At 41.9% G+C, this 24,562-nt stretch overlaps 1 protein-coding gene across 1 annotated transcript in view; it reads left to right on the forward strand.

The window, feature by feature from the left end:
- The first annotated feature begins 1,094 nt into the window (after nucleotides 1-1,094).
- Nucleotides 1,095-24,562, forward strand: part of mrps22 (mitochondrial ribosomal protein S22) — a 38,102-nt gene continuing 14,634 nt past the window's right edge. Inside the window, exons 1-4 of the mRNA XM_063044920.1 lie at nucleotides 1,095-1,240; nucleotides 9,157-9,320; nucleotides 10,302-10,466; nucleotides 16,955-17,098. Coding sequence (XP_062900990.1) covers nucleotides 1,132-1,240; nucleotides 9,157-9,320; nucleotides 10,302-10,466; nucleotides 16,955-17,098 — 582 coding nt within the window. The 5' untranslated portion in view covers nucleotides 1,095-1,131. The remainder of the gene's footprint in view (nucleotides 1,241-9,156; nucleotides 9,321-10,301; nucleotides 10,467-16,954; nucleotides 17,099-24,562) is intronic.

The following is a 24,562-nucleotide window of genomic DNA, read 5'->3' on the forward strand; positions in this document are numbered from 1 at the left end:
TGATGGCATGAACATTGACTTCTCTAACTTCTGTTACTGCCCCTCCTCCCCTTCGTACCCCATCTGTTATTTATTTATTTATTATTTTTTCCCCCTTTCCCTCTCACTATACCCCTTGCCCATCCTCTGGGTTCCCCCCTCCCCCTTTTCTTTCTCCCTAGGCCTCCTGTCCCATGATCCTCTCATCTCCCTTTTGCCAATCAACTGTCCAGCTCTTGGCTCCATCCCTCCCCCTCCTGTCTTCTCCTATCATTTTGGATCTCCCCCCTCCCTCTCCCACTTTCAAATCTCTTACTAGCTCCTCTTTCAGTTAGTTCTGACGAAGGGTCTCGGCCCGAAACGTCGACTGTACCTCTTCCTATAGATGCTGCCTGGTCTGCTGCGTCACCAGCATTTTTTATGTGTGTTGCTTGAAATTCCAGCATCTGCAGATTTCCTCGTGTTTGCGCGATCAGAAATGCGGGGGCGGGCTGTCGACCACACCCCCCCCCCTCCAGAACGTCACAATATATTATTTCAGTTTTTTGCACGAGTTTTAATCTATTCAATATACGTATACTGTAATTGATTGAATTATTTATTATAACTATTTTATTTTGTTTCTTCTATATCATGTATTGGAGTGAACCGCTGCTACTAAGTTACGACACATGCCGGTGATAATAAACCCGATTCTGAAGGAAGGTCAGCAAACCCTTAGTGGGCTTAGGAAATGCTTCAAAGACAAAATCAAAATCAGTCTGAAGAAATCCAGCATCTAAGAATTGGAGAGACATTACACTCAATCCGCTCGGGAGTGAACTGCGCTACCTCCGCTGTGCTGCGGAAAACAAGCGGCAGCTGCAGAAGGAAAGAACGAACAACCAAAAAACACCAACCACTAATCACAGACACCATTTCCTCATATTCATACTGCAGCAGAATATGTGAATCCCGGATCTGTCTCTACAGCTACCAGAGGACCCACCAATAGCCAACATTTAAAGTTGAGGATAACATCTTACTCGACTCGAGCGATCGCACTACTGAGATGCAACGGCAAAATCGCCCGAGAACTCCATCTCCCAGAATGCAGCTTTCTCAAAGAGGAAGGTCACCTCCCTCCCCCTTGTCGCAGAAGTGAAGGCGAACATGGCCGCGCTCAGGACAACGCGGTGTATCATTCAAAGCGCCCGGCTTTTTGCAAGCGCGGAACAGCCGTATGTTAGAGGTCTTTGCACCCAGACCCCCGGAGAATCCGGTAAGCTGGCAATGCCTATGCATTTGCGCCTACCCTTAACACAGCAGCTCTCCGGTCCCACAATATGCTGGAGTAACATTTATAGTCTTATTAATTACAAAGTTGTCAACATAAAATGAATGTTGGTAAGTTCACCTGCTCGCATGGTGATCAGATTTGAATCAAAACGTGTGTAGTCCTTAAACTGTGGCCTCTATCTGAATGGTATCTGGCTAAAGTCTGTTCTGTTGATTGTTATTGTTTCGTATGGCATGGCCCAGGAGGACAGACGCGAGTCTGACCGTTCGGGAGCCTGGGTTAGAATAATCTTCGTCTGGCATCTATCTCGTCCACAGCCGGTCCAACATGGGTGGCCCTGAGTTGGCATCGCCTGTTGGAGTTCTTGAAGCACGCAAGCCTCCACACGACATTAACGTGTTGATCCAGGTCTTTTTTTTGGGGGGGGGGGGTTCTGTTCATTAAAAATGCTCATCAAGTCGGAGCTGGTTTAATTTGAAATAGAGGAGCTGAGGATGGGAAATATTTTACAAGATTAGTTGCTATTAAGCCCATCAGTTCTTTATTTCAAAAAAATACTTTATTCATAAAATAAATGTACATAAAAAGAATCTTCAAGTCAACATTTTCTCCACAATTTATGTTATTGCAATCACAACGTTATCACATGAATAATCAGTTCTGGACAATTCTAGAGCAAATAGTTCATGGGGTGAATAGATTTGAATCAATTAGTGTGTAGTGACAGAAGTCTTTAAACTGTGGGCTTCATCTCCTAAAGAATCTTTGCAGTAACAGCAGCCAGCTTCAGCACATCTCTCAGCAGGTAGACCTCAACACAGGTCTCCTAGTTTGCACCATATAGCCATGGACAATATTCTTCTTTGAAGTCCAATGTGGATCAGTTTATTTCAGAAAACGTTTTATGCTGTATTGGTGTTTTACCTTGCTCCGGTTGACTAGATTCTTTCCAAAAGCAATTATAGTCATAGTCATACTTTATTGATCCCGAGGGAAACTGGTTTTCGTTACAGTTGCACCATAAATAAAACCATAAATAATTAAATAGTAATATGTAAATTATGCCAGGAAGTAAGTCCAGGACCAGCCTGTTGGCTCAGGGTGTCTGACCCTCCAAGGGAGGAGTTGTAATGTTTGATGGCCACAGGCAGGAATGACTTCCTGTGACGCTCTGTGTTGCATCTCGGTGGAATGAGTCTCTGGCTGAATGTACTCCTGTGCCCAACCAGTACATTATGTAGTGGATGGGAGACATTGTCCAAGATGGTATGCAACTTGGACAGCATCCTCTTTTCAGACACCACCGTCAGAGAGTCCAGTTCCATCCCCACAACATCACTGGCCTTACGACTGAGTTTGTTGATTCCGTTGGTGTCTGCTACCCTCAGCCTGCTGCCCCAGCACACAACAGCAAACATGATAGCACTGGCCACCACAGACTCGTAGAACATCCTCAGCATCGTCCGACAGATGTTAAAGGACCTCAATCTCCTCAGGAAATAGAGATGGCTCTGACCCTTCTTGTAGACAGCCTCAGTGTTCTTTAACAAGTCCAGTTTATTGTCATTTCGTATCCCCAGGTATTTGTAATCCTCCACCATGTCCACACTGACCCCCAATTAATATCTGTCCTGTGTTCCTGGGAACAGTCTATATAAGCACACAATCCCATTTAATGTAGGTTTTTGGGTTTAACTTTGATTATCTCTTCCCAGCCTTTCCAAGCAAGAGTATTGTTGAAGGAGAAGTACAGTAGTTTCATTTCCAGTGCAGCTGTCATTGTCCTGGCCAGTGTTCATCCAAGCATGGGAGATTTGACAGAAAGCCTTCCTCACTGCCAGCCCAAAAAGGTGTTGGTGCTTTTGAAAGTACTGGTGATGAGGCATTCTGTCTAATGACTGATAATACCCAACAGCGTCCGTCTTATCTATTTTGTGCAGACCACTGCTTAACTGATTTGTTTTCAAAAGTGTAGTTTGGGATAAGATGTACAAAGGGCAGGTGGCGTAGAATGATCCATCTGAAAGCTGGACTCCAAGGCAATGTGGCTGGACTTGTTCTGCACAACACTAGGGGCAAGTTGAATCTCATAAGCGTCGTGGCACTTGTTTATGTACCCAATCACACACAAAGACAATCATCAGCGTGATGGTGGTAGATTTATCTTCATTTGTTGAGGTCTTCTTCATTTCTGAACCCCAGATTAACTGGAAAATGTCTTGGGTGGCTGCTGCAGTGCAGTTGTGAGATATGAATCTTGCTGCTCTTAGATAAAGTAACAAGAGCACCTTGATCCTGTTGACTGGATTCTGTCCATGACCCACAGAAAGTGATGTTGCGGAAAATAAGTATTTTTAAATGTGATTTTTATTACTCACTCTATTGCCTTTGAAAAGATTGAATTGCTGCAGAATCACTGCTGACTGAATGTTGTTTTGAGTCTTGTTTCATGCAGGCAAGGATTGTTTCATTTTTTTTTTGAGGAGTAGCAGTTGGATCATCAACAACCATCCTCACTTCTGACCTATAGTGAATCAAGTGACCATATTTGGGTTTTGGTCAGAGATTTGCTTGCATCATTGACTGAATGGTATTACTTAGCTGGAAGGAGATGAATAGCTTCAAAGTATTTTATCCCAGTTCTTTGGGGTATTGGGCGATACTGTACAATAATCAAAGGAATGATGAGCATGCACTCACATAAATAGTGTTGCACCCAATTCTGTACATGAGGAAATTTGTATTAAAATAGTAAATGATGGAAACTGGCAACATCTGTAAAAGGAAAAACAGGTAATACTTCAGATCAGAGACCCATTTTCAGAATTGGTAAAGAGATAGTAAATAAAAGTTGATGTTGATTTGTGGAGTAGGTGGTTGGTAGGTAAAGGAAATGTCTATGATATGGTGAGATTAGGTCAAATAGGTACTAGGAGCATTTGTTTTGCTGTGGAAAGTGCCTGATAGGTACAATTGAAGAGAGAAAATCTATGAACCAGAATCACATAAAGATGACTCCTTCAGTCCTAAGACAGAAATAGTAAATTACCTGAAGATGAAGAATTAAGTATTGAGTCTGGAAAGTTGAATTGTGCCCAGGCAGATGAGTTTTTGTTGAGCCTCGTTGTGAAAGTGCAGGAAGATGAGCAGAGAGGTCATTGAAACTGAGAGTGGATGAAGGATTAAGATACATCAAAGTTGCTGGTGAACGCAGCAGGCCAAGCAGCATCTATAGGAAGAGGCGCAGTCGACGTTTCAGGCCGAGACCCTTCGTCAGTCCTGACAAAGGGTCTCGGTCTGAAACGTCGACTGCGCCTCTTCCTATAGATGCTGCCTGGCCTGCTGCGTTCACCAGCAACTTTGATGTATGTTGCTTGAATTTCCAGCATCTGCAGAATTCCTGTTGTTTGAAGGATTAAGATAGTTGTCACTCAGAAATTTGGGGTGACTTCTGTGGACAGAATGAGGCTGATTTGCAATGTGTCACCCTATCGTCACTGCAGCTTAGATAGCACCTCATAATGAACACTGTAGTACACTGGATTGGAAGAAGCACAAGTGAAGAAGTGCTTATGGAGAGATAGCTGTATGGTGAGAAGTGAAGAAGAAGGGCACGTTTTGTATGTCCTATTATTGCATGGGATTGGTAACAATTTGTGGGGAAAGAAGAAGGGACCAGGGAATCTGTGTTCCTAACAGCTACTCAAAATTATATTTGTCCATCCTGAGTTAATAGTCCTTGAAGACAAAATTAATATGTGTTAAATGGGCAGCCATTCTTTTTTATTTACACCTGATAGCACTGTTTATTGCTTAATTAACCAGTCAGACTCTCCAGCAGAGACAGAGAAGTCGGTGGGTACTGGTCTAAGGGTTTTTGTTCTTCACCTAATACAATCTAATGCACTGACAAGTAGGATGCACATGTAGGTTGAGCAGAGTGAATCCTGCAGGTGCTTTGTGCTGGAAAAGTTTTGTGGTTTAGCTGATAAGCTCCAGACATATTCAAGTACAAATTACCCTTGATTCTGCCAACTAACACTGTACTTAACTAAATCAGATGCTTCCAAATGGAGAAGAAATTTCTGCATCCGGCAAGTGAGATTAAACACGAGATTCTGCCAGTGCTGGAAATCTTGAGCAACACAAGCAAAATACTGGAGGTCCTTACCAAGTCGGGCACATCTTGTGAGGGTAACTCTCTTCCCATTCCTCATTCTGATTGCCTTCTCACCTCATCTACTCAGCTGTCTTTCACCTCCCTCTCGCTCCCTTCCTCCTTCCCTTTCTTCCATGGTTCACTGACCTCTCCTATTTTACCTCTTCCACCAGTCAACTCCCAGCTTCTTACTTCATCCAAACCAACCCACCTTTCCCCTCACGTGGTCTCACCTATCACCTGCTAACTTGGACTCTTTTTCTTCCCCAACCTTCATATTCTGCCTGCTTTCATTCGAGTGCTGATGAATGGTCTTGGCCTGAAACGACGACTCGTTATTCCCTTCCATAGAACCTGCTCTACTTGCAGAGTTCCTCCAGCATTATGCGTGTGTGCGCTGCTCGGGCAAACAAGCTTGTTTTGTAGACTTTTCAACAAGGAGCTGTGTTTTCCTGCAATACCAGACAATAGTTGACCTCACACTAATTCTTAGAGGTAATAAATGAATGGGGCGTACAGGTAAATGGGAAGAATCCCTGCTGGTTTTTTCCAAATTCTAAACTTTAACAAACTGTTGAAATATAAATGTATTTTTAGCAATGCTCTGCTTTGTCTTTATACATATATTTATCTTAACACAATTTACGAGTGTGGCGCAACAGTTGCAATATTGATCGAGCAGTTTAGAAATTACTTAATTTTACATACTGACTTTTTCCAGAATTTAAAAAAAACTATGTAAAAATGGAGTGTGTAGTTAGCCATGCTTGATAAAGCTCTACTGTTCCAGCTGCTGCTAGTGCCACCTGAGACACAAACAGCATCTGATCAGTGAAGAAGGGGCTAAGCCAGATGATGGGATGAAATTAGGAGGAAGTGCAGGGGTTGCATGTTGTGAAGTTAGAGGGCAGGTAGACTGATTCCACTCTGTTACGTACCCTGTAACTGGGTTGGCAAACCAGCAGAAATGGAGTCTGGATTACTAGAACTAAGAAAGTTTTATTAAAGAAACAAGCAACACAGTAATCGAAAGGATATAAATGCAACAGTTCAGCAATGATAAACACACATGTGCACAGAATTAAGATAACAGCATCAATCAAGCTCTATCGTTGTCTAGGGGTAAATGACCAATTTCAAAGTGACGCAAAGTTCAGTCCAATTTAGTTCAGTTCGCAGTAATCATTGCCATGGCGATGGACAATGTGGGGGAAGGAGAGAGAGAACGAGAACGATTGATCATTCAGAACGGCTTCCACACACAGACCTGCGATATCGCTCACAAGCAGCTTTCGGGCGGGTCCTTTGTGATGTCACCTGAGGTCACCGACTGTGAGCCCTCCTCCAGATGCAGTCGATCCTCTGCAGTGAACCTGGCACCCAAGCAAGGGTGGACACACACCGGGTTCCCGCTGATCGTACCTTTCCACCCTGTGCGTCTATGGCTTGGTTCCGCAACCAGCCTTCCAAACGACTCCCGCCGACTTGCGGGGGGGCCCCGCTTCCAGGGTCTCGTTACCTCGTGGTGTCGTGTGTGTTTTGCCTTAGTGAACCTGTCCCTTTTTATCCCCCTGCTGGCGTATCGCCTGTCCATCACTTCAAACAGTTCAGGGTTCAAAGGGGGAGCTGATCTTGACAATACCCAGACTGATGGCTCCTTCATTAACATCTCCAAATGCTGCTTCATGGTATTCCTTATCTCTCCCTCCCCTGAGGACAGGTGGCAGACCAACTGCTGATGCCACTGGTGCTAGCCCAGGCCAGCTAACATCTTAATTTATGTGTATTCTCATCACAACTCAAACATAGCCTGCTCCTAGTTCATATTTAGACGTATCAAAATAAACTTTTCATACAAATGCACTCAATTATATTCACTGTGCTATCAACATGCACAAGGTATTCAGTCTTTTCAAAATAAGCTTAAATATTTGAGTGAAGTTGGGCATGTGAGAATTAAAATTAGTTCAGTGGGTTTTTTAACCACTGCTGAAACAGTTTTGTTTTACTTGTATACTGATTCCCAACTCTCCTCATGCTTTTAAAATTGTGGTCAGTCTGGTTAAGGTAACAGGGTGGCAGGTGAGAAGGTGTTCTGACAAGTCATAGGGTCTTACAGCATGGAAGCAAACCATTTGTTCCATTTCCCTTTTGTCTGCTGTGTTGCACAGAGAGATCGTCCCACCTGCCTGTGTTTGGCTTATGGCCTTCTAAACCTGCCTGTCCACAGACTTATCTAGATGGTTTTTAAATGCTGTACCTTCTTCCACAAAGTGGCAGTTGATTGGCAATTGTCTGTCATTTTGCTCTTTGAGAATGTAAAGGCAGTTGTTGCCTTGTGTTAGGCCTGTTAATGAATCTTCACTTCTTTGTCTCCTACTGATATAAGCTTTGTTAAAGCTCTGTGGTGCTGGAATTGGTCAAATGCTGCTTTGATGTTGAGGCAAGTGGTCTCGTATTGGAATGCTTTGACTCGAGGCTGTAGCAATGTATAGAGCAGAGTTGTCCTGATGAAATTAGAACTGTGTGTGCTTTCCCCATGCCTGTGTTACTCCCTATGGTAAAGTAATCCTTAAATATCTCAATCTTTCCCTTCACATGTTCAATTTTGTTGTTACAATGAACCCAAAGAAGTTGATAGAAACCCAGGAAGGAATGAATGAAAACAAATTCTGTGGGGTTTTTTTCCATTTTTTGAAGGTTTTGTATTTTGTAAAAAAAATAAATCCAGAAGGGAAATTGCATAATGGGGTTGGATGGGTATGGAGATTTGTGTGAGGCTACATCCAGGAACCCTGAGTTGGCAGTTCTGTTGATGACGTATTCGTCAGTTATAGGCAATAGACAGCCTGTTGGATTCCAGCATCTGCAGTCTCTTTTGTCTTCAGAAGTAATTGTATTTGCATAATTGAAAGCCTTTTTCATATATTTTGCTTTTGAGTGATAAGGTTTTTTTATGCGCTGTAGATATGGGGAAATACTCAAAACCTGCAGTGAATTAAGCTATGCTTCCTCTGCCATTCGAATACTGACTGATACATTTTGAGATATGAACTCGATATCTGAAAGGAATAAGTTGTTTTAATCTAACACTTGAGCACACCAAAGATGTAGAGTGGAACTGGCTAAAAGAGCCTACCCCACTTTGAGCAACACGCACAAAATGCTGCAGGAACGCAGGGTAGGCAGCATCTATGGAAATGAGAGGACCTAATGAAGGGTCTTGGCCCGAAACATCGACTGTTTACTCTTTTCCATAGATGTTGCCTGGCCTGCTGAGTTCCTCCAGCATTTTGAGCGTGTTGCTTGGATTTCCAGCATCTGCAAACTTTCTCTTGTTTGTGATTGGACCACTCCACTTTGATTTTGCCATTTGTCCAGTTAAAACAGCATTTTTCAGTGTGTTATGCTTTAAGTATGCTCTCAATTTTGTTTCTAATGACAAAATGTTGTGCCCTTTGTGGACCTGAGGATGTATTTTCATTCAGCGTCTGATAAGCTTCTATGCAGAAGCTGATTTGATTTATGTATTCCTTGATTTGGCAATGCAAATTTAGTCATTAATGTTGGTGATCACAGATTAATAATGTGTGGGGGAGAATTATTTGTTCATCTCTGTCATGACAATTTGCTTAAGAAATTTATGGAAATGTTTTGGCAACATTTCACTTGATCCAGACGCAGTATTATATAGAAATGAAACATATTTTACATTCTCTTCCCTCTCCTTGTTTCACAGAGGTCAAAGCCGCGGGTATCAGAAAACCTCAATTCATGGACAAAGATGTCCAAAGTATTCTTACCAGAATAACAGGCTTGAATCTGGAGAAGGTCTTCAAGCCGAATAAGCAGCATTTGAAGCCACCTCAATACAGTCTAATGACTGATGAGCAGCTTGAGGAGGTAAATTTACCATCGGTTGCCAGTTCAGAATTTTTTATTTATATTTAAATAAATGAGCAAACGCATATCGACATTGTTCCAACAACTCAAATGTCTGTGAGGAGAAGATGAGATAATCCTCGTTCTTGTTTAGATAGCAATTGTTTTGAAATATAATGCAAGGTAAATGGTAAAAAATTTTTTTAATTTATTGGGGAAAGCATTTCTTTAACGGTTGCTATTGTGTAATTTATTCTCATGGAATAAATTAATTTATGTTTGTATTTAATATGACCTGTCAGACTTGACAAGCACAACGATTCCATATATGAATCCTGTGGCACAACAGCACAGTAAATGTGATTTGAATCCGGCTGCAGTTGGAAAGTGACTACCAGCTGAGTTTCTTTGCCCTCGTTCTGCAGGCTGATGGTGCATCCAAATAGCTGTGGTATACCTGACTGGCTGAAAGTTAGGGCCTAGCCAATGCTTGGAGATGAAAATTGTGTTTTCGGATTGAATCCTGCAGTTCCCCTGTATTTATTTGGGTTTGTCAAGTCATGACTGCCCTCACTCTGAGATCTCACTAAGTCAATAGATTATATATCTGAGAGGAGTGTAAACTTCTCACATAAGGCAAGTAGCAAGGTAAGATTTGTTTTCTCAGTGACTTGAATTCAAAGCAGTATAGAGTTATTACACTATAGAAGGAGACTATGTGGCACCTTTATCTAGTTTCGCCCATTGCCCCACTTCTCTGTAGTTTTGCAAATTTTTGCTCCGCATATATTTATCCAATACCTTCTCAAACATCACAATGGAACTTGCTACTAGCCCGTCTGCAGACATGGAGAAACACAAGTCTTGTTCTTATTTTCAGTGAATGCAAGGCATGTGAGTAACAAAATGGTATGTAAGCCACCTTCAATAATTGTGCAGAGTTGGTAAGATGACTCATAATTGAGCAAAGCAGCTGACATAATTACGATGAATTTTCTCCAGACTCGGCTTAAAGCTGTGGAAGCAGCTAAAGATCGTCTCCGCATGCCACCAGTCCTGAATGAAAGGGAACCAATTTGTGACGTACTTGCAGAAGATAAGATTCTTGAAGGTTTGGAAACAGCTAAATATGTCTTCACAGATATAACCTATAACATTCCACACAAAGTAAGTATTCTGGGGTTTGAATAGGCCTAACATTCCTACTCTTAGCTTGCATATTACACCAGCTTTTCAGCATTTTAATTAATTTATTTGGGCTACAAAATTGCAAATCAAGTTTGAAAACATGACCATTTATTGGGATCAGAGTAATTCCTAAGCATTTAAGGACAGAATGTATAGGAATGCATTGAAACACTGGTATTTTTTGTCGTATGCTAGAGGAGGGAATTGGTTTGCCAAAGTAGGCTAACATGTTTTGTTTATTGATTAAACTAATCTGTAGAATCAATAGTCCAAAAGAACCAACTCATTGATTGTGTTGGATGAGGATGTTACTCTTAATATCAGTAATTATTTTCCAGGGAATTTGAGCAGGAATGGTCCATTTAACCCCTCAAGTCTGCTCAGCAATGGAATGAGATCACAGTTGATGTGCACTATATTCTTTAATAATTTTGGTTAACTTAAAATAATCAAACTGTATTTTGAAACTAAAAATTGACCCAGCATTAATTGCTGATTGTTTCAGAGAGTTCCTAGCTGTTCTTGCACATAGTTGGTTTCCAGCTTCATGCCTCGAATGCTGGCATCAACTTTTTGACTTTATTTCCCTGACACTGGACTAATCAACTGAACTGCAATCCTGTGCAAATATCTTCGGCACATATAAAAAGAATTCTGTAAAGCGAAGATGCTTTCAAAAATAATGAAATGATAAGTTTCTAAATATCAAAAACATACTATAAAGAACAGTAAGCAGTAAAAAAGAAACTAGATCAAATCGATAGGGTGAGGGCTTTGGAGTTCTAAAATTTAACTGTCATTCATTCTTTGGGGCACTCCTCTGTTTTCATGGCTGTTTGCGAAGAAAAAGAATTTCAGGATGCATATTGTATACATTCCTCTGACATTAAATGTACCTATTTTGTATGACCACCCTTGTCCTTTAAAACTGCATCAATTCTCATAGGTACACTGTCATACCAAAATCGGTTGGTAGGTTGTTCCAAGCATCTTGGAGAACTTGCCACAGTTCCTCTGCAGACTTTGGCTGTTTTGCTGTTTCTGTCTCTCCAGATTATCCCAAACAGCCCTGGTGATGTTGAGATCAGGGTTCTGTGGAGGCTTTTCCCTCTATTGCAGAACTCCTGCTTCGTCTTTTCGCTAAAAGTTGTTCTTCATGACCTTGGATTGTATTTGGGAATATTGCCCTGCTGCTAAATGAAGTTGGAACCAATCAGATTTCTCCATGATGCATGATTGAGAATAGAGTCATAGAATCATAGAACACTATGGCATAGAAACAGGCCATTCAGCCCATCTAGCTCATGCCAAATCATTAATCTGCCTAACCTCATTGACCTGCATCTGGACCCAACCCCTCCAATCCATGTACATATCCAAATTTCTCTTAAATGTTGAAATCAACTCCTCATCCACCACTTGCATTGGTATCTCGTTCCACTCCCACCACCTTCTGAGTGAACAAGTTCACCCTCATGTTCCTCTTAAACATTTCAACTTTCACCCTTAACCTCTAGATGTAATCTCACCCAACTTCAGTGGAAAAGGCCGGCTTGCGTTTACCCTATCTATGCCTCTCATAATTTTGTACACCACTATCAAATCTCTCCTCTACCATGTTTTAAGGAATAAAGTCATCACCTTTCCCAATAACACAGGTCCTCAAGTCGTGGCAACATCCTTGTGGATTTTCTCTGCACTGTGTCAATCTTATTTACATCTTTCCTGTAGGTAGCTGACCAAAACTGCACACAATACTTTAAATTAGGCCTCACCAATGTCTTACACAACTTTAACCAAACATCCCATCTCCTGCATTCAATAGATTGATTTATGAAGGACATAGGAAACAGGAGCAAGAGTAGGCCATCCAGTCCATCGAGCCTGCCCTGCCATTCAGTAAGATCATGGCTGATCTGTCCATAAACTCAGCTCCATCTACCTGCCTTTTCCCCATAACCCTTAATTCTCTTACTGTGTAAAAATCTATCTAACTTTCTTACATATATTTAGCGAAGAAGCCTCAACTGCTTCCCTGGGCAGAGAATTCCACAGATTCACCACTCTCTGGGAAAAACAGTTTCTCCTCATCTCCATCCTAAATCTTCTCCCCTGAATCTTGAGGCAATGTCCCCGAGTTCTAGAAGACCAATGTTCCAAAAGTTTCTTTATGACCCTAGCAACCTGTGACAGCACTTTCATGGAATTGTGGATCTGTATACCTAGATCCCTCTGTTCTACCCCACACCTCAATTCCCTACCGCTGACTGTGTAAGTCCTACCTTGGTTTGTCCTCTTAAACTGCAACACCTCACACTTGTCTGCACTAAATTCTGTCTGCCATTTTTCAACCCACTTTTCCAGTTGAACCAACTTTGATAGTCTTCCTCACTGTCCAACCACAATCTTGATGTTACGTGCAACTTTGTTGATCTAGTTTACCACATTATCATCCAGATTGTTGATATAGATGACAAACAACAATGGTTCCAACAATGATCCCTGCAGCTCTTCACTAGCCACATGCCTTCGGTCAGAGAGGCAACTGTCTACCACCACTCTCTGGCTATCTCCAGGATCGGCCTGGATGATGTGTACCCTCAGGGAGCAGCCCCATGGATGTCCCGGTTCCTCATCAATAACCAATCTGCCTGTACTTCTCAGCATTGTGGATTCCATTAATTCTGACCTGATCAACAATTCCATTTGTAGAAATGAGCCCCGAACCTGCAGGGAACCTCCATTGTACTTCACTGCTGCCTGCAGTGTTCATCCATGTAGCACTTAACAGCTCTTCTACAGAGAAGCTGTCTCCTGTTTGAGCCAAAATTTTTCAGATTTTGACTGGTCAGTCCAGAGCACTTGCTGCCGTTGCTCAGCACCCCAGACATGGTGTTTTTCTTGTGAGAGTGAATCTCTTGGCTCTGTTTCCATTTCGGTGGAATTGCTTTTTATCAGCAACTTTTCCATGAAGACCTCTTCTGACAAGATTTCTCCGGACTCGAGAAGGGTGTACTTGGGTTCCAGTGGTTTCTGTGAGATCAGAGCAGATAGCAGTGATGGACATTTTCCGATTTAAGAAGGGACGTCACTTTGAAATATCTCTCATCTGCTGCACTCAGATTCCGTGGCTGACCTCTGTGCTTCTGGTCCTCAGCCTTGCCCGATTTTTGGGCTTCAAAAGAGTTTGGGCAGCACATATTGAAACAATTGTCTGCCGTGAAATCTCTGCTTGGGAGACACCTTGCTGATGCAGGATGACCACCTTGTGTCTTGCTGCTATGCTCACTCTTGCCGCGGTGTAAGAATTGATGATTTGAAGGTTAAGCTGTTACATCTGCTCCACTTTTGCCTTTAAGTTCGTTTGTCCTTAGCCCAGTTTGATTCCTTCTATACCCATTTCTGTTTCAGTTAATCCATATAGTTCATTCAACTCATTATGTTATTGATCATTAGCAACCTGTTTGTTATCTTTGTTTAATCATGCGCTAGGCTAAATACATACAAAGTAATCAAGTTTTTATTTGAAAAGTGGTCTACTACTTATATGTTGCTTTAATAAAATACAAATATTCTCTAACATATAGTTTTTGGAAAATGAATGTTTAGAAATCTAAAATATGCTCTCTTCTACTGACACACTAATGCAGAAGACAAAAAAAGTCTAAAACAAAATTTATATGAAAAATGTAGGATGCTTAAGGTTTTTGCACATTTCTGTAGTTTCAATTTTCTTTATCAATTTTCCATAATATCTAGGAAGCACCCTATACCCATCTAAGTTTCATCAATAATCCAAATTTGTGTCATCTCTATTCAAGTTTTAACACTTCAGGACCAAGCATCATTCTGGTAAATCTAGGCTGCACCCTCTCTGAGCTCATGAAAATCTGCTGCCAATACTGCAGATGTGGTCTTGTCACATATATATCCCTGTCACATAGCTTTTGCCATTAACCATGCTTGCAAACAACTTTCATGCAATTAAATAATTATAAGTACATTTATTATTAAAGAATTTATGAATTATACAACCTTGAGATTTGTTTGCTTATAGATAGCCACAAAGCAAGAAACCCAAAAGAATGCAATGCAAGAAAAAAATTAAAAGACCAGCACTCGATGCACAAAAGAAAGAAGGAAAAAAAACACAAATCATGCAAGCAATTGAAGTGCACAACAACATTCCTAACCAAATTGAGTCCTCGGATCCAAATCCTGGAATAGGCCCAAAGCCTTGCCGATCAGTTCATCATGTTAGTGGGCATGGAGTACAGCAGCTGGGGCAGTCTTCATAGTCTCATTGCTATGGAGAGAGGAGTGACCATTGTGATGAATGAGCAAAATCGGCTCTTCCCACAGATTCTGACACTCTTGTCTTTTCAGCCTAAGTGGGCTGGTGTTTAAATTGACCAAACAATGGAACAGTTTAAGGCTCCGACGCCCTGGAGAGAGGTGTGAACATCACAGAGAGTGTGTGAAATCAGCATTCCCCTCCATCTGAGCCAGAGTTTAAATTGTCCAAACAGCAGATGTATCCCACACTTGGACCTGGCTACATTGAAGGGCTCTGGGCCTAGACCATATCGCTCAGTGCCTTGTTCCTGGTCTAGATTTCTCCACCCAGCCCAAAGCCACTCCCAAGCTCTTCAACGGGATCCCACCACCGAGCACATCTTGCAACCCCCCCCCGCCCAGTCTTTCTGCTTTCCGCAGGGATCACTCTCTATGCGACTCCCTTGTCCATTTGTCCCTCCCTCCTGGCACTTATCCTTGTAAGCGGAACAACTGCTACACCTGCCCCTACACCTCCTCCCTCACTACCATTCAGGGTCCTAAACGGTCCTTCTAGGTGAGGTAACACTTCACCTGAGAGTTCGTTGGGGTCATCTACTGTATCTGATCCTTCCGGTATTACCTCCTGTATATTGGTGAGACCTGATGTGGACTGGGATACTGCTTCACTGAGCACCTACACGCCATCTGCCAGAAAAAGCAGGATCTCCCAGTGGCCACCCATTTTGATTCCACTTTCCAACCCATTCCAACGTGTCAGTCCATGGCCTCCTCTATAATCGTGATGAGGCCACACTCAGGTTGGAGGAACAACACCTTATATTCCATCTGGATAGCCTCCAACCTGATGGCATGAACATCAATTTCTAGAACTTCTAGTAATGCCCCCCCCCCCCGCCCGCCACCATTCCCCATTCCCTTTTCTCTCTCTCACCTTATCTCCTTACCTGCCCATCTCCTCCCTCTGGTGTTCCTCCCTTTTTCTTTACTCCGTGGCCTTCTGTCTTATCCTATTAGTTTCCCCCTTCTTCAGCCCCATATCTCTTTCACCAATCAACTTCCCAGCTCATTACTCCTTTAAATCAGCTCAGTGCCCAGAGCTATCCAACCTCACACCTGGGTCAGTATGGGCATCGAATCTCCTCTGCCCGGACTTCTCTCGGCGCCCAGAGCCATCCAACATTGTACTAGGGCCAGTTGTACGGGCATCGGAACTTCTCTGCTTCAACCCCTTGTCTCTGAATAGCTCACTCCACCTGCATTGATTCTGCAACACACCGTCTCGGCTCATCCCTGACCTCGCTTCGCCAACACTTGCCGCAAATTTAACACAATTTACCTCAGAAAAGGTGTTCTTGGAGATGTTTTTAGTTAAATTTCTTGCCTTAATAACTACCAGTGAGCTGTTGCACGTATTTGTGGTGCCACCTAATTCTAACTGCATATAGTGCCCTTGCAAAGAGATTTCTTAACAGACAGGATAATAATGTAGGCAAAGAATCAATGTAGTTCTGCAAGCAAAAGGCCGTTTACATCTTTTGTTCAATATTCCCTAATTGTAAACTTTTCCATTTTTATTTTTTGGCACAATTTGGTGATAATTCTGCTATTGCCATTTTCATCTTCTCCAGTCCTACAGTGTTTCTGCACCATCATTCAATCTCTTCAGCACTATCATGTAACAGTACCTTTCCCTTTACTCTCCCATCATTGTCCCAGTCTCTGTCTTCCTTATTTGAATCTGTTGAGTCTCTGATATTTTTTCCACAATAATGAAAAATCAATTAACCCCTCCTCAAATTCAGCCTTGCCGCTTGTATTCCTGGCATTTTCATGTTTCATCCCATAGTCTTCATTATCAAAATAAATAATGTTATCAGAACATAATATATGACCAAAAGAGTTGGGTAAATTGCATTTACTCAGTCAAACTTGATAATCACCCTTAATACATTAAAGGACATACCGAAACCGTATTATTCTTGATAGGGTGTACAGACAATGTCTGATATAGAAATCATTCGTCTTCTATGCTCTATGAGAACTGGCTTGATGAGCAGAAATTAAAAGTACAGAGAGAGAAAAAGCATCATTCATTATTGATTCTGTGCTTTCACTACTCATGTCTTTAATTGTCATAAATTAAAATGTTCACTTGTTCTTTTTCTAAGGAGCGGTTTATCGTGGTGAGGGAACCCAGTGGGGTGCTACGCAAAGCAACTTGGGAAGAACGGGATAGGATGATACAGGTCTACTTTCCTCGTGAAGGTCGCAGAATTATTCCACCACCAATTTTTAAGAATGAAAATCTTCTGGTAAAGTTCTTTTTTCTTCTATATTCTAACCCTATTTGATCAATATCTTTAGAAAAAGGAACTAACTATATTTTTGTCCTTTAATAAAGTAAAGTTAGGAAAATAACTTTATGATAACATATATGTACTTTGATAATAAACAACCATGAGATTCGGTTTCCTGTGGGCATACACAGTAAATCCAAAAAGCACAATAGAGGCAATGAAAGACCACACACATCAGGTTGGACAAACAATCAATGAGCAAAGGATAACAATCTGCAAATACAAGAGAGGGGAATAATAATAATAATGAATAAGTAAGGAATGAATACCAAGACCTGTAATGAAGAGTTCTTAAAAGTGAGTTCATAAGTTGTGGAAACAGTTCAGCGACGAAGCAAGTGAAGTTATCCCTTCTAGTTCAAGAGCTTGATGGTTGAGAGTTTATAACTATTCCTGTCTTGGTGGTGTGAGTCCTGAGGTTCTTTTACCATCTTCCTTATCGAGAGTGCTTGTGCAAGAATCACAAAAGATTAGTTTGCAGGTGCAGCAGGCTATCAAGAAGGCAAATGGAGTGTTGGTTTTCATTGTTAGAGGGATTGAGTTTAAGAACGGAGGTTATGTTGCAACTTCATGGTACTGGTGAGACTGCTTCTGGAGTACTGCGTGCAGTTCTGGTCTCATTATTTGAGGAAGTATATACTGACTTTGGAGGTGGCGCAGAGGAGGTTCACCAGTTTGATTCCAGAGATGACAGGGTTAGACTATGAGGAGAGATTGAGTCGCCTGGGAATATACTCCCTGGAATTCAGAAGAATGAGAGGAGATCTTATAGAAACATACGAAATTATGAAAGGGATAGATAAGTTAGAGGCAGGAAAGTTATTTTCCACTGGTGGGTGAGACTATAACTAGAGGACATAGCCTCAAGATTCAAGTGAGGAAATTTAGAACAGAGATGAGGAGGAACTGCTTTTCCCAAAGAGAGGTGAATCTAGAATTCTCTGCCCAATGAAGCAGTGAAGGCTACCTCAGTAAATACATTTAAGATAAAGTTGGATAGATTTTTGCATATTAGGGGAATTAGGGTTATGGGGAAAAGCCAGGTAGGTGGAGATGAGTCCATGCTCAGATCAGCCATGATCTTATTGAATGATGGAGCAGGCTCGACTGGCCAGATGGCCAACTCCTCCTATTTCTTATGTTCTTATGAGACCTTTGTCTTTGTTAAAATTCTTTTCTTCTAGTTTTATTTTAATGGCTTCCTTTGCCAGGCAGTCCCAAAAGGCTGAGGCGCAGCGCAGTAGTTTTGTGCCATCTAAGTCAATCCTATGGCCATTGCAAATGCAATGTTCTGCTACCATCGATTTCTCCGGATAACCCAAACAGATACACATCCTGTGCTCAGTTTCCAAGAACTGGAATTCAATTGTAAAGAAGTTCAGAGAGCAGAAACCTGATTGGAAAAGGGCTAACCAATCAGGAGGGACGGACCACAGGTGCGTTAATACTACCGGACTAGAGGTGCCCAGGCATCATCCCTGATGAAGCTGGCGGATTTGTCATTGAAACGTCGGTTGTAATTGATACCAGTACCTGGCAGGAAGCCCGAGGAGAGTTTATTCACCTTAAATACTGTTCAATAGTTGAAATAAATAGTTTAAACTATTCACTTTTCTCTGTAGTCATTGACCTGACTACATTATGGAGAGTGTATTACTGAGCTGTATAATCTTGGAACTGTTACCTGACCTTGTTCCTTTTATGTTTATTTCTCAATAGCTGATTGCATAATCCAGATTTTACCTGTTGCTAGGTGGTACAGCTCAAAGGGCTGGAAGGACCTATTCCATGCCATATCCCAATAACTAAATATTTTATATGCATGTAGATCAATAGCTCAGAAAATATAAATGCAAAGGGTAACTACATGAAAAAGGTTGCTTGTTAATTTTTCATATTAAGTCATATTTGTTTTGCAAATTACGAATTTCTGTAGCAGGTCTTAAAACTTCTTCATTTGAAGATGCTGTCCATGATTTTAGAAAAAACGGGTATACATTGTAGAATGATAGAGAATAGTGTAGGAACAGACCCTTTGCTCCACCTAATCCATGCTAGATGTCAAGCATAATTCCTACCCTAACTGCAAGAGGTGAAGAGGCAAGCTGAAGTCTTTGGTATTGAATCCTCCCGGATCATTTTAATCTCCCCTCGTTCCCAACGGTTTCAACGGGATTACCACTCACCTATATTCTGGGGGCAATTGATCGTGGTGAATTAACCACTATCCCATTTGGGATGTAGGAGAAAACTGGAGCACGTGGGAGGAACCCACCCAATTGCTGGGAGAATATGCAAATTCCACACTAATTTCGCTGGCAGTCAGGGTTGAATCTGGATCACTGGAACTCCAGGCAGCAGCTCTTCCAGTGTGCCGCTGTGCCACGTGTGTTGTTACTGTTTGGTTGTGTTTCAACAAAGGAAGAGCTTCAGTTGACAGGCTGCTTATCTTGATGTGAATGATTCACTTTGTTCTTATAAATTATCTAGAGACTGTTAGTTTACATAGAACCATAATGCAGTATTTGCATGCAAACTCCCATATTTGATTATATCATTAAATATCGAGGTACTAAGTCAGAATATACAGTAGAATAGAATCTGTCCTAAACACTATCAGTTATCCTATCAATCATCTAGCTGCTGAACACATTTGAGAAAGAACTCCTATTTTTTGGTATAAATAATATATAATCATTCAAATATGTCTTTTGGTGTGTGTACATATGTGCTGTACATAATGATTCTCTGAGTGTGTCAGAAAGATCAAGATCTGCAGCTGTAAATAGAAGTAGGAAATGTGTGACAATAACTTCATTGTTTGATTTGTTTACTTAAAATTAAATGTACTGTTATTTACATAATAATAGATTATGTCAAATCACCCTATTCGAATATAATTCGATTTTTTTTAAAAAATGACATATTTCTCAGTTAAGCTGAGTTTCAGCTTTCATCCAGACTTTTTAAGATGGATTTGGACTAAATCCTTCCAGCGCAATTTTATAACGAATCATTGGCTGTTTAAATTTTCTTTAAATTTGCTTTCCCCATGTCTTTGTTGGAATTCATCACCTAGTCTTCGTCCCTTGTTTAACTCCTCGGATAGGCAGACATAGACCTGAAATCAAATTGGAAATCTTTTTAAATAAATCCTCTTTAACATGTTACGTACCCCGTAACTGGGTTGCCAAACCAGCAGAAATGGATCACTCAGTTGGAGTCTGGTTTACTAGAACTAAGAAAGTTTTATTAAAGAAACAAGCAACACAGTACTCTAATCAAAAGGATAATGAATGCAACAGTTCAGCAATGATAAACATACATGTACACAGAATTAAGATAACAGGATCGATCAAGCTTTATCGTTTTCTAGGGGTAAATGACCAGTTTCAAAGTGACGCAAAGTTCAGTTCAATTTAGTTCAGTTCAGTTCGCAGTAATCGCTACCGTGGTGATGGACAGTGGGGGGAAGGAGAGAGAGAGCAAAACAAATGAATATTCAAAAACGGCTTCCACACAGACCTTCGCAGTCAGCTTTCGGGCGAGTCCTTTGTGATGTCATCTGAGGTCACCGACCGTGACCCCTCCGTTTCCAGATACGATCGTTTCTCTGCGGTGAACCGGGCACCCAGGCAAGGGTGGACACACACCAGGTTCCCGCCGATCGTGCCTTTCCACCCTGTGCGTCTATGGCCTGGTCGCGCAACCGGCCTTCCAAAACTTCCCACCGACTTATGAGAGACGCACCGCTTCCAGGGTCTCGTTACCTCGGGTGTCGTGTGTGTCCTGCCTTAGCGAACCTGTCCCTTTTTATCCCCCTGCTGGGGTATCGCCTGTCCATCACTTCAAACAGTTCAGGGTTCAAAGGGTGAGCCGATCTTGACAGCTCTCCTTCCGTTACTCTCCCGTCCCTTCATTAACATCTCCAAATGCTGCTCCATTGTTTTCCTTATCTCTCTCTCTCCTGAAGACAGGTGGCAGCCCAACTGCCAATCCCACTGGTGCCAGCACAGGACAGCTAACATCTTAATCCATGTGTATTCTCGTCACAAACACCCTCTACAACCCACCCCTTCCCTCCATCCCAAAAGACAATCTGGCAAGTTTGCGAGCAACATACACAAAATGCTGGAGGAACTCAGCAGGCCAGGCAGCATCTGTGGAAAAGAGTACAGTTGACATTTCAGGCCTAGACCCTCAGCAGGACAGGAGAATAGGAAATGAGGAGTCAGATTTAAAGGTGGGAGGAGGGGGAGGGGACATCTGAGGGACACTTAGTAAGCTATGACAAATCGTATTTCCAAAAAGCTGGAGGCCATTTGTTGCAAATGATATTTGGAGAAAGACATTAATTTGCTTTTTGATATATGATTTTTTTCCAGCAGATTTTCTCTATATTTCCCTGAGTTTTCCAGGGAAAGACTATGGTGCCAATATTATTAATGTAATGTAAAGCAGCTGACTTGCTGTTTTCAATATCACCGAGAAGCAATACAGAAACTCTCCAAGAATATGTCAAAATAAAAAGATCCTTCGCAAAACACCTGTGGGCATCTCTCACAATACCAATATTTACAGCAAGCCAACATGCATTGGAAGCTAGTTTCAATATGCTTCCTTTGGCAAATTAGAGTTTCTTTTTCTTTGTTCATGTATAATGGGGAGATCAACTGTCATCAGAACTGAATTGTGTTAATTCACAATGATAGTAGCACACAACCTTGCTGGCTATGAAGTAGCCAGTTAGAAACCAGTTAAAGATGTGCCACCTGCTGCATTGAGGAGGTGAATGCGAGGGAGGAACTTTAAGAGGTAAAGAGGCAAGCTGGAGAATTTGGTATTGAATCCTCCCAGATCATCTTCAGCATGAGAGTGCTTTGTGGAACAGTTTCAGACGTGCTCACTGTTCTTCATCGAAAAAGTTTACAGTGGTCCACAGCGTTAAGGAAGAGGATAGCTCAGTAAATTCCTCACAGACATATTGAAGATCTGCATATTCTTTTATACCAGCCTGTACGACAAGTAAGACCATATATAGGACAGCCTTCTGGAATTTCTTGTCCTCTACCACAGAGATGTTTAATGACACCAAGCAGGGGAGTCTGCAACAGCTTATCAGCAGAGTTGTACTTGACTCTGTGGTATTGGATGGGCCCAGACCTGCTAGACGCTTATGAGACTATCATTTTGGCTGACAGCAAGTCAGTAACTGGGGAGAACTTGTCTGTTCTTAGCATGGGTGCAGCCTGTTCCCTTTTTATCTAGGGGTCCAAGGTGGAGATCGTCCAACAGGTCACAATGCACAGTCACTAGGAATGTGTACTCAATGTTGCCCTCATCCTGATGATCTCCTTTGTGTGTGGCTGCATCATGCTGCGTAGACCCAAAGCACATTGCTATTACTGCCAAAGGGTTTTGGCCGGAAACGTTGGCTGTACTCTTTTCCATAGATGCTGCTTGGCCTGCTGAGTTCCTCTAGCATTTTGTGTGTGTTGCGTGGATTTCCAGTATCTGCAGATTTTCTTTTGTTTGCTATTACTAAGAAGGTTCTTGGGAAACTGAAAAGTCTGAAGGTAGGTAGGTGGCCTGGACCAGGTGGACTACACCCTAGGATTCTGAAAGGATAGTTGAAGAGGTTATGGAGGCATTGGTAACGGTCTTTCAAGAACCACTAGATTTTGGAGTGGTTCCAGAGGAATGGAAAATTGAAAATGTCACTCTACTTTTTAAGAAGAGAGGGAATCAATAGGAAGAAAGTTATAGGCCAGTTAACCTGACTTCAATGGTTGGAAAGTTGTTGGAATCTATTATTAAGGCTGAGGTTTTGGAGCACTGGAGGCACATGACAAAATAGGCTGTAGTCAGCGTGGTTTCATTGAGGGGAATTCTTGCCTGACAAATCTGTTGGAATTCTTTGAGGAAGTAATAGGCAGGATAGACAAAGGAGAGTCAGTGGGTGTTGTTTATTTGGATTTTCACAAGGCCTTTGACAAGGTGCTGCACATGAGGCTGCTTAACAAGATTTGAGCTCATAGTATTACAGGAAAGATATGAGAATGGATAGAAGATTGGCTGACTGCCAAGAGGCAGAGTAAAATAAAGGGGGCCTTTTTGGCTGCCGGTGACTGGTGGTTGCCACAGGGGTCGGTGTTGGAACCGCTTTTTCTCATGCTATACATTAATAATTTGGATGAAGAAATTGATGGCTTTGTGGCCAAGATACGAAGATAGGTGGAGGGGCAGGTAGTGTTGAGGAAGCTGGGTGTATGCAGAAGGACTTGGGCAGATTGGGAGAATGGGAAAAGAAATAACAGATGGAATATGTGGTAGGAAATTGTGTAGTCATGCACTTTAGTAGAAGGAATAAAGGTGTGGACTATTTTCTAAATGGGGAGAAAATTCAAAAATCAGAAGTGCAAAGGACTTTCAAGTCCTTATGCAGGATTCCATAAAGGTTAAGTTGCAGGTTGATCAGTGGTAAGGAAGTCAAAGGCAATGTTAGCATTCATTTCGAGGACTAGAATGTAAAACCCTGGATGTAATGATGAGGTTTTTTTCAAGGAATTGGTCAGACCGCACTTGGAATATTGTAAACAGTTTCTTGGCCCCTTATCTTAGAAAAGATGTGCTGGTATTGGAGAGGGTCCAGAGGAGGTTCACAAGAATGACCCCAGGAATGAAAGGGTTAATATATGAGGAGCATTTGATGGATCTGGGCCTGTCCTCACTTGAGTTTAGAAGAATGAGGGGGGGATCTCATTGAAACCTATTGAGTATTGAATGACCTAGATAGAGTGGATGTGGAGAGGATGTTTCCGAGAGTGCGGGAGTCTAGGACCATAGGGCACATCCTCAGGATAGAGGGATATCCATTTAGAACAGACGAAGAAAATTTTCTTTAGTCAGAGGGTGGTGAATCTGTGGAATTCATTGCTGTGCAGGCAATCATTGGGTATATTTAAAACAGAGGTTGGTGGGTTCTTGAATAATCAAGGCATCAAAGGTTGTGGGGAGATGGCAGGGGTTGAGAGGGATAATAAGTCAGCCATAATGGAATGGAGGAGCAGACTCAATAGGCCAAATGGCCTAATTCTGCTCCTATGTCTTGTGGTCTAGCATGTGAGCACCAGGTATCACTGCATGTTGAGGTTTGACCTGTCGGGTGTTGCAGAAGATAGGTCTGGCTCTTTTGCTGTGCTAAGTCCCAGTCAGCTGGTTGTTGCCAAACTACTATCTGTCCTTTAAGAAAAAGTTATTCTAAACAAACACTCTTTCCCACAAGTCTTCCAAACTGTGGTCAACATGGTCCGTGCTGCAGACTCTACAGGACAGGGACTCTATGGATACAGTGGAATGGTTCCCTAAGCATCTGTCTAAATCTTTTGACAGAATGCCTCTTCACCAGATCTCACCAAA

The sequence above is a fragment of the Mobula hypostoma genome, chromosome 4, assembly GCF_963921235.1.
Source record: "Mobula hypostoma chromosome 4, sMobHyp1.1, whole genome shotgun sequence".
NCBI classification, from domain to species: Eukaryota; Metazoa; Chordata; class Chondrichthyes; order Myliobatiformes; family Myliobatidae; genus Mobula; species Mobula hypostoma.